The 10510-nt window shown below is 43.9% G+C and overlaps 1 protein-coding gene across 1 annotated transcript in view; it reads right to left on the bottom strand.

The window, feature by feature from the left end:
- Nucleotides 1–10510, bottom strand: part of camk1da (calcium/calmodulin-dependent protein kinase 1Da) — a 438515-nt gene that overhangs the window by 99093 nt on the left and 328912 nt on the right. The window contains exon 5 of the mRNA XM_043714161.1: nucleotides 2518–2644. Within this exon, the coding sequence (XP_043570096.1) occupies nucleotides 2518–2644 (127 nt within the window). The remainder of the gene's footprint in view (nucleotides 1–2517; nucleotides 2645–10510) is intronic.

Here is a 10510-nt window from a genome sequence, read left to right as displayed (position 1 = left end):
GTTGAAACTTTATTGCTGGAACTGCACAGCAGGTCAGGCAGCATCTAGGGAACAGAAGATTCGACGTTTCGGGCACATGCCCTTCTTCAGGAATGAGCAGAGAGTGTTCAGCAGGAGAAGATAAAAGGTAGGGAGGAGGGACTTGGAGGAGGGGCGTTGGAAATGTGATAGGTGGAAAGAGGTCAAGGTGAGGGTGATAGGTCGGGGTAGGATGGAGGCGGAGAGGTCAAGAAGAAGACTGCAGGTCAGGAAGGCGGTGCCGGGCTGGAAAGATCCGAGTGAGACAAGGTGGGGGGAGGAGGGATGAAGAAACTGTGGTTCATCCCCTGTGGTTGGAGGGTTCCCAGTCGGAAGATAAGACGCTCCTCCTCCGACCGTCGGGTTGTTGTGGTTTGGCGGTGGATGAGTCCAATGCCCTGCATATCCTCGGTGGAGTGGGAGGGGGAGTTGAAATGCTGTGCTACAGGTTGGTTGGGTTGGTTCGTCCGGGTGGCCCAGAGGTGCTCTCTGAATCGCTCCGCAAGTAGGCGGCCTGTCTCCCCAATATAGAGGAGGCCACACCGGCTGCAGCGGATGCAGTAGATGATGTGGGTGGAGGTGCAGGTGAATCTGTGGCGGATATGGAAGTTTCCTTTGGGGCCTCCAGCCCGGCACCGCCTTCCTGACCTGCAGTCTTCTTCTTGACCTCTCCGCCTCCATCCTACTCCGACCTATCACCCTCACCTTGACCTCTTTCCACCTATCACATTTCCAACGCCCCTCCTCCAAGTCCCTCCTCCCTACCTTTTATCTTCTCCTGCTGAACACTCTCTGCTCATTCCTGAAGAAGGGCCTGTGCCCGAAACGTCGAATCTCCTGTTCCCTGGATGCTGCCTGACCTGCTGTGCTGTTCCAGCAATAAAGTTTCAACTTTGATCTTCACTCTCCTCATTAGACCTGGGCTCAATCCAGTCAACCCTCTCTGGGCAACCTCCAATGCCATTGTATCTTTCATTAGATAAGGGCCCAAACTATTCATAATATTTCATTTGGAAGGACAAGGACAAGCAGATACATGGAAACAACACCACCTACAAGTTCCCCTCCAAGCCTCTCACCATCCTGACTTGGAAATATATCTCCATTCCTTTACTGTAACTGGCTCACAGTCCTGGAATTCTCTCCCTAAGGGCATTGTGGGTCAACCTACAGCACATGGACTGCAGCGGTTCAAGAAAGCAGCTCACCCCCAGCTTCTCAAGGGGCAACTAGGGACGGACAATAAATGCTGGGCTCAGCCAGCAACGCCCACATCCCACAAAAGAAAAACTGGTGGGCACACAGCTTGTCTTGTGATTTTTAACTGATGTGCTGAATGTGGATTTCTCTTGAACCCTAAAAAAAAACAAGATCAGCTTGGTATTAAGGCACATTCTAATTGCTGTATTTAACTGGCCACATGGCCTCATGAGTGGAATTTCTATTTCTGGTGGCAATTGAATTACTGTCAGGAGATTGCAGCATCAGATCTGGGAGATAGTCAGAATATTTTTCTAAGTCTAAGGTGAGCGGGGGAAAGTTTAAAGGAGATGTATGAGGCAAGTTGTTTACACAGAGGGTGGTAGGTGCCTGGAACATGGTGTTGGGGGGGGTAATAGAAGCAGATACATTCCCAATGTTTCAGAGGCAGGGAATGGAAGGATAGGGACTAGGTGCAGGTCCCTGGGATTACCACAAAAGTGAACAAACCATAGTTGGAGTTATGTACAGGCCTCCAACCAGTAGTCAGGAGCTGGGGCACAAGAGATATAAGAGGTATTTGCAAGGTTTGTGAAGGTTTGTAGCTCAGGTTGAGGTTTAGGGTGTAGGTTTGCTCGCTGAGCTTTAGGTTTGATATCCAGACGTTTCATTACCTGGCTAGGTAACATCATCAGTGGCGACCTCCAAGTGAAGCGAAGCTGTTGTCTCCTGCTTTCTATTTATATGTTTGTATTGGATGGGGTTCCTGGGGTTTGTGGTGATGTCATTTCCTGTTCGTTTTCTGAGGGGTTGATAAAAGGGTTCTAGATCTATGTGTTTGTTTATGGCGTTGTGGTTGGAGTGCCAGGCCTCTAGGAATTCCTAGAGAGTGGGGAATCTATGGAATTCACTGCCACTGAAGGCTGTGGAGGCCAGGTCACTGAGTATATTTAAGATTGAGATAGATAGGTTCTTGAGTATCAAGGGGATCAAGGGTTACAGGGAGAAAGCAGGAGAATGGGGATGAGAAACTTATCAGCCATGATTTAATGGTGGAGCCGACTCAATGGGCTGAATGGTCTAATTTCTGCTCCTATGTCTTATGCTCTTATTGCCTTATTAGTTTAGAATTGCATCATGGTCAGCACAGGCATGGTGGGCCGAAGGGTCTGGTCCTGAGTTGTACTGGTCTATATTCTCCTTCCAGTGTCTTGTGTATGAAATAGAACATAAAATATATTAAATGTTTTCACATACTCAGAACCAACGAGAAGATTTTTTTTCAAGGAAGTCACTTACCCACATAGCCTGGGGTGCCACACGCAGTAGACATAACATCCCCTGTGCCTTCCATTTTGGATAAACCAAAATCACTGATCATAATCTTGGATTCTTCGTCTGGGCTGAAGTACAAGAGGTTTTCTGGCTGAGGTAAAGATTTCAGAAGAAAAACACACAAGACTATTTTGATCTTCTTCTTTTGGAAGTGAAAAAAAAACATTTAACAATTTGGAGATGAAAAGTAGCATTACCGATAGCTTCCTGTCCAAAGATGACCCAGAGCCCATGACTGGGCTCCACGGGAAGAAACAGACTTTCCTAGTTGCAGGATTTCCCAGCCTCCAAAACAGGATGTGGGTCTCGCTGGCTGGACTAGCATTTATTTACTTAAGAGCCAACTTCAATGCTGTGTGTCTGGAGTCACATGTAGACCAGACCAGGTAAAGGTGAAAGAATTCTTGAAGGACATGGAGTTTAATGTTGATAAATATGATGTCTTGCATTTTGGAAAGTCAAATCCAGGTAGGAGTTTCATGGTGAATGATAGGGCCTTAAGGAGTGTTAGTGAAACAGAGGGACCTTGGAGTTCAGTGCGTGGCTCTCTGAAAGTGGAGTCACAGGTAGACAGGGCAGTGAAGAAGGCTTTTGGCACACTGGGCTTCATCAGTCAGGGCATAGAATAAGAAGTTGGGAAGTTATGTTGCAGTTGTACAGGATGTTAGTGAGGCTGCACTTGGAGTATTGTGTTCAGCTTTGGTCACGTTGGTGTAGGAAGGATGTTATTAAACTGGAAAGAGTGCAGAAGAAAGTTACAAGGATGTTGTCTGGACTCAATGGTCCAAGTTATAGGGAGAGGTTAGATAACATAGGACTATTTTCTTTAGAGAGTAGGAGACTGAGGCGGGGGGGTTCTTGTAGAAGTGTATAAGATGTATAAGTGTATAAGAGGCATGGATAGGGTGAATGCACTCAGTCTTTTTCCCAGGGTTGGGGAATGAGGTCTAGAGGGCATCGGTTTAAGGTTTGAGGGGAAAGAATAAAAGGGAACCTGAGGGGCAACGTTTTTACACAGAGGGTGGTACGCATATGGAATGAGCTGCCAGCGGAAGTGGTTGAGGTGCGTTCATTAGCAACATTTAAATGGCATTTGGATAAACTCAGGGATAGGAAAGGTTTAGAAGAATTTCGGGCAAGTGCTGGGAAATGGGGTTAGCGTGGATGGACATTTTGATTGGCCTGGACCAGTTTGAGCCAAGGGGCCTCTCTCTGTGCTGTAGGATTCTATGACTCTATGACATTAGTGAACCAAATGGTCGTTTATGACAATCAACAGTGGTTACATGGCCACCATTTGGCTAGATTGCTAACTTGAGTCTTTTTTTTAAATCAAAGTCAATTTCACCATTGGCCATGATGGGATTTGCATCCACAATACGTGATATAATCCTGAACCCTGTGACATTATCACTGTGCTACTACCTCGCCTCATTGAAAAGCTTCGATTTTTAAACTAAACATGCTGGGATGTTAGAGTTTATCAAAAATGTATTTGGGAACAGGTTTAAAAATGAAGAAATAGTTACTGAGGGGTTACAGTAGCATTGTGGTTATGTGGTAAGATAATGATTTAGAGACATGAACTCCAATTCCACAAGGCAGCAGGAGAATTTTAAAGAGAATTATTAAATTGTGAATAAAGAGTCAATTGCAGTAACCATGAAATTAATGTCTTTTTGGGAAGGAAACCTTAGCCAATGTGGCTGATATGAGACTCCAGTCCCAGAGCATTATGGTTTATTCCTAACTGCCCCCTGAAATGGTCGAGTTATATTCAAGCAGGAGGTTCACCCCTATCTTCAAAGGAGTAATTAGTGCAGGGCAGTAAATGCTGTTTTTCTGGTGATACCCCTAAGCCAAGACTGAAGTTTAAAAGAAACCACATAACATTTGTGTTCTTTCTGAGATCTATTGCTTTAAATGTTGGATGCTGGAGTGATGATCAGTTCAATCTATTCACTAAGATTGATAGTGTGAAGGAAGCGAACTTAATTAAGCGTATGCACTTCAACTAACATAATGACACTTAAGCATCCTGGGTTAACAGCCACATCCACTCATACCAGCTGTGTTCAGGCTATGAGATCTTCCCCATTCATTCTCCTGATGTGATCATTAGCATTCACTGTCATCAGTAAAACCATTCTGAGAAATCTCTAGCTTGCAGATGGATACTGACATTGAGATTTTTTGCTGCCTTTGTGTTACATGAACAGGAACTGACACCTCAATCTGAATGTATTCAGGTGTCAGTGTGGGAGCAGCAAGGCGTCTATTGTCTCACAACTAAAAGCGCTGGATACTTTCATCTTTGTGACCTCACTCACCTCTGCCCTCACCTCAGGCTAGCTGCTGCTGAAACCCTTCTCTATGTCTTTGCTACGTCCCAAGTTAAAAATCACACAACACCAGGTTATAGTCCAACAGGTCCAATTGGAAGCACTAGCTTTCAGAGCACCGCTCCTTCATCAGGTGGTTGTGGAGGACACATTTGTAAGACACAGAATTTATAGCAAAAGTTTACAGTGTGATGTAACTGAAATTATACATTGAAAAATACCTGGATTGTTTGTTAATTCTCTCATCTGTTCGAATGACCATGTTAGTTTCACTTCTTTCATATGTAAATTACAGAACTTGTTTTAAAAGTTACATTCTCAGGAGAACTTTAACAATTGGTGTCAGCCCAGATAATGTGTTGAAGGTGTTATGTCCAGTCTTGAATATTCCAAAACCCTCCTGGGCAGCCTCCCATCCCCCAGGAAATGCCAACTCAATGGAAGCTTTGCTATTTGTATCCAAACTCACGCCAGCTCTGTTTGTCATTACCCCTCAGTTCATCCACCTGTGGTGGTCCCCGGTTAAGTAACACCTTAGTTTTAAAATCGTTATCCCTGTTTTCAAAACTCTCAACACTTCCTCACATCTCCTCCATGTCTGAAACATGAACAATCCCCTCAGATGTCACACGACACCGGGTTATAGTCCAGCAGGTTTATTTGAAATCACAGGCTTTGGGGGCACTTCATCTGACAAAGGAGCAGCGCTCCGAAAGCTTGTTTCAAATAAACCTGTTGGAGTATAACCTGGTGTCATGTGACTTCTGACCTTGTCCACCCCGGTCCAGCACCGGCACCTCCACATTAATCCCCTCTTTCTTCCAGTTCTACATTTTGCACATTTCAATTTTAATCGCCATGTCAAACAGTTTCAGCTCCCTCGGTCCGAAGCTCTCGAATTCTTTCCCTAAACCTCTCCATTTCTCTATCTTCTGTCCTCCTTTAACACCTTCCTTGCAACCAAACTCCCTCTTATCCTAATGTTAGTCTCTGTGTTTGGTGTCAACACGTGTTTGCTAACACAGTGGTGAAGTGCCATTTTACTGCATTTTTAACATTGTAAGTTGTTGGTGCAGACATACAGCTCAGGACCTCGTGGTTAGTCTACCAGATCCATTTGTTATTATAAGACTGGGGCCTGAGTAACTTTGTGAGATCACTTGGATTGCTGGAGGCACATCTATAAGAGGAACAATCTTCTGAGTTCTGGCTACAGAGTGAAGCTGCAATATCTGATCTTTAGCAGGAGAATCACACACAAAAGCAGCAAAAGGCTGGTACTGAGAAGCTGGATAGGCCCGTAAGAGGTTACGATGTGGAGGTGTCAGTGTTGGACTGGGGTGGACAAAATTAAAAATTAAGCAACACCACCAGCGTTCTGAAAGCTTGTACTTCCAAAAAATGGACTAAACCTGCTGTTGTGTGGTTTTTAACTTTGTCCACAAAACTTTAGCAGAGACAAAGCAAAATCCTGTAATCTGAGATAAAATGTTGGGTCAATCTTAAATCTTCTATGGTGTATCAATCATTACCTAGACTCTGTTTAATTCTGAAATTAATTTTAGATGATCTGATCTTCGAATAATTTCAGTTTACAAAGACCTTTTGTAATAGTCATTAGGCTAATAGATCATATCATCAAGGCTGTACAAACGTGCTGCATCAAGTTACAACAGGGCATAATTCTTGACATACGCGACTAACAAGAGACAACAGCATGACTGATGATGGAAGATATGTTAGCAATATGATCCAGTGTAGCAGGATTATCACCATATTCAAAAACAAAACCTTGGCTCAATCTCTTCTGTTGGAATGGAGCTGTGAAGTGATAGTCTCCATATGTTTGCACCAACTGATGGAATAACAAATCTTCAACAATAATAATTGCATAATTTATTTTGGAGTTCAGTAGAAATTGTACAATGGACTGGCCAAATTTAATGATTAACTGGTTTTGAATCAATCATTCATTGGCAACATTCTTAAAAACAAAAAAGACATCCATTGATATAGCACATTTAATAACCTCTGGACAAGGCAAGTTACGATAAACTATAAATTCAATTCAATTCACATTCTAAAGTATTTCACAGCCCCTAACGCAGTCACTGATATAATGCAGGAAATGCAGCAGTCAGTTTCTGTACTGAAAGCTGCCACAGTGTCATAATGCTAAGATAATGCTCTTTTATCCTTTTGATGGAGTGATCATTATTGGTCAGGACATAAGGATAACTAAGTCTATTTCAAAATGGCATGGGATCACTTATGGGATCACACGGGACCTTGTGTTAAAATCACATCTGAAAGTCAGCACCTCTGACAATGCAGCAGTTCCCCCAGATGACAGTGAAGAAGGTGTTTGGTATGCTTCCCTTTATTGGTCAGAGTATTGAGTACAGGAGTTGGGAGGTCATGTTGTGGCTGTACAGGACATTGGCTTGGTCACTTTTGGAATATTGCGTGCAATTCTGGTCTCCCTCCTATCAAAAGGATGTTGTGAAAGTTGAAAGGGTTCAGAGAAGATTTACAAGGATATTGCCAGGCTTAGAGGATTTGAGCTATAGGGAGAGGCTGAACAGGCTGGGGTTGTTTTCACTGCAGCATCAGAGGTTGAGGGGTGACCTTATAGAGGTTTATAAAATCAAGGGTAAATAGACAAGGTCATTTCCCTGGGGTGGGGGAGTCCAGAACTAGAGGGCATAGGTTTAGGGTGAAAGGGGAAAGATAAAGAAGGGACCCAAGGGGCAACTTTTTCATGCAGAGGGTAGTACGTGTATGGAATGAGCTGCCAGAGGAAGTGGTGGAGGCTAGTATGATTGCAGCATTTAAAAGGCACCTGGATGGGTATACGAATAGGAAGGGTTTAGAGGGATAGGGGCCAAGTGCTGGCAAATGAGACTAGATTAGGTTAGGATATGGACACATTCAACCTAAGGGTCTGTTTCCGTGCTGTACATCTCTATGAGAGCATTACGGCTGTACTGAGGGAGGATATTCCTGGAAATACTTCCAGGGAAGTTACTTGAGTGGATCTGAGAAATGAGAAAGGGATCATCACCTTATTGGGATTGTATTATAGACCCCCTAACAGTCAGAGGGATATTGAGAAACAAATCTGTAAGGAGGTCCCATTTTTCGGTAAGAATAATAGGGTGGTTATGGTAGGGGATTTTAACTTTCCAAACATAGACTGGGACTGCCATAGCGTTAAAGGTTTAGATGGACAGTAATTTGTTAAGTGTGTTCAAGAAAATTTTCTGATTCGGTATGTCGATGTACCTACTAGAGAAGGTGCAAAACTTGACCTACTCTTGAGAAATAAAGCAGAGCAGGTGACTGAGGTGTCAGTGGGGAAGCACTTTGGGGCCAGCGACCATAATTCTATTGGATTTAAAATAGTGATGGAAAAGGATAGACCAGATCTAACAGTTGAAGTCCGAAATTGGAGAAAGGCTAATTTTGACAGTATTAGGGAAGAACTTTCAAAAGCTGATTGGGGGCTGATGTTTGCAGGTAAAGAGATGGCTGGAAAACAGGAAGACTTCAGAAATGAGATAACGGGAGTCCAGAGACAGTATATTCCTGTTAGGGGGAAAGGAAAGGCTGGTAGGTATAGGGAATGCTGAATGACTAAAGAAATTGAGGATTTGGTTAAGAAAATGAAGAAAGCATATGTCAGGCATAGACAGGAGAAACCCAGTGAATCCTTAGAAGAGTATAAAGGCAATAGGAGTATACTTAAGAGGGAAATCAGGAGGGCAAAAAGGGGACATGAGATAGCGTTGGTAAATAGAGTTAAAGATAATCCAAAGGGTTTTTACAAATACATTGAGGACAAAAGGGTAACTAGGAAGAGAATAGGGCCCCTCAAAGATTCCTGAAGAAGGGCCTGTGCCCGAAACGTCGAATCTCCTGTTCCCTGGATGCTGCCTGACCTGCTGTGCTGTTCCAGCAATAAAGTTTCAACCCCTCAAAGATCAGCAAGGCGGCCTTTGTGTGGAGCAGCAGGAGATGGGGGATATACTAAACAGCATTTTGCATCAGTGTTTACTGTGGAGAAGGATTTGGAAGATATAGATATAGGGAAACAGATTTTGAAAAATGCCCATATTACAGAGGAGGAAGTGCTGGATGTCTTGAAAAGTATAAAAGTGGATAAATCCCCATAACCTGATCAGGTGTACCCTACAACTCTGTGGGAAGCTAGGGAAGTGATTGCTGGGCTTCTTGCTGAGATATTTGTACCATCGATAGTCACAGGTAAGGTGCTGGATGACTGAAGCTTGGCTAAGATGGTGGCACTGTTTAAGAAGTGTGGTAAGGACAAGCCAAGGAACTATAGACCAGTAAGCCTGATGTCGGTGGTGGGCAAGTTGTTGGAGGGAATCCTGAGGGACAGAATGTACATGTATTTGGAAAGGCAAGGACTGATTAGGGATAGTCAACATGGCTTTATGTGTGGGAAATCATGTTTCACAAACTTGACTGAGTTTTTTGAAGAAGTAAACTAAGAGGATTGATGAGGGCAGAGTGGTGGATGTGATTGATATGGACTTCAGTAAGGCATTTGACAAGGTTCCCTATGGGAGACTGGTGAGCAAGGTTAGATCTCTTGGAATACAGAGAGAACTAGCCATTTGGGCACAGAATTGGCTCAAAGGTAGAAGAGAGAGTGTGGTGGTGGAGGGTTGTTTTTCAGACTGGAGGCCTGTGACCAGTGGAGTGTCACAAGGATTGGTGCTGGGTCCACTACTTTTCATCATTTATATAAATGATTTGGATTTGAGCAAAGAGGTATAGTTAGTAAGTTTGCAGATGACAGCAAAATTGGAGGTGTAGTGGACAACGAAGGTTATCTCAGATTACAACAGGATCTTGATCAGATGGGTCAACGGGCTGAGGAGTGGTAGGTGGGAGTTTAATTTAGATAAATGCGAGGTGCTGCATTTTGGGGAAGCAAATCTTAGCAGGACTTATACACTTAATGGTAAGGTCCTAGGGAATGTTGCTGAACAAAGAGACCTTGGAGTGCAGGTTCAGAGCTCCTTGAAAGTGGAGTCGAAGGTAGATAGGATAGTGAAGAAGGCGTTTGGTATGCTTTCCTTTATTGGTCGGAGTATTGAGTACAGAAGTTGGGAGGTCATGTTGCGGCTGTACAGGGCATTGGTTAGGCCACTGTTGGAATATTGCTTGCAATTCTGATCTCCTTCCTATTGGAAGGACGTTGTGAAACTTGAAAGGGTTCAGAAAAGATTTACAAGGATGTTGCCAGGGTTGGAGGATTTGAGCTATAGGGAGAGGTTGAACAGGTTGGGGCTGTTTTCCCTTACAGTGTCAGAGGCTGAGGGGTGACCTTATAGAGGTTTATAAAATCATGAGAAGCATGGATAGGATAAGTAGACAAAGATTTTTCCCTGGAGTGGGGGAGTCCAGAACTAGAGACCATAGGTTTAGGGTGAGGGGGGAGAGATGTAAAAGGGACCTCAGGGGCAACGGTTTCACGCAGAGGGTAGTACGTGTATGGAATGAGCTGCCAGGGGAAGTGGTGGAGGCTGGTACAATTGCAACATTTAAGAGGCATTTGGATGGGTATATGGATAGGAGGGGTT

Source organism: Chiloscyllium plagiosum, chromosome 23 (genome assembly GCF_004010195.1).
Source record: "Chiloscyllium plagiosum isolate BGI_BamShark_2017 chromosome 23, ASM401019v2, whole genome shotgun sequence".
Taxonomy (NCBI): Eukaryota; Metazoa; Chordata; class Chondrichthyes; order Orectolobiformes; family Hemiscylliidae; genus Chiloscyllium; species Chiloscyllium plagiosum.
Note: the sequence above shows the minus strand (reverse complement) of the source record. Positions and strands in the feature narration are given on the sequence as shown.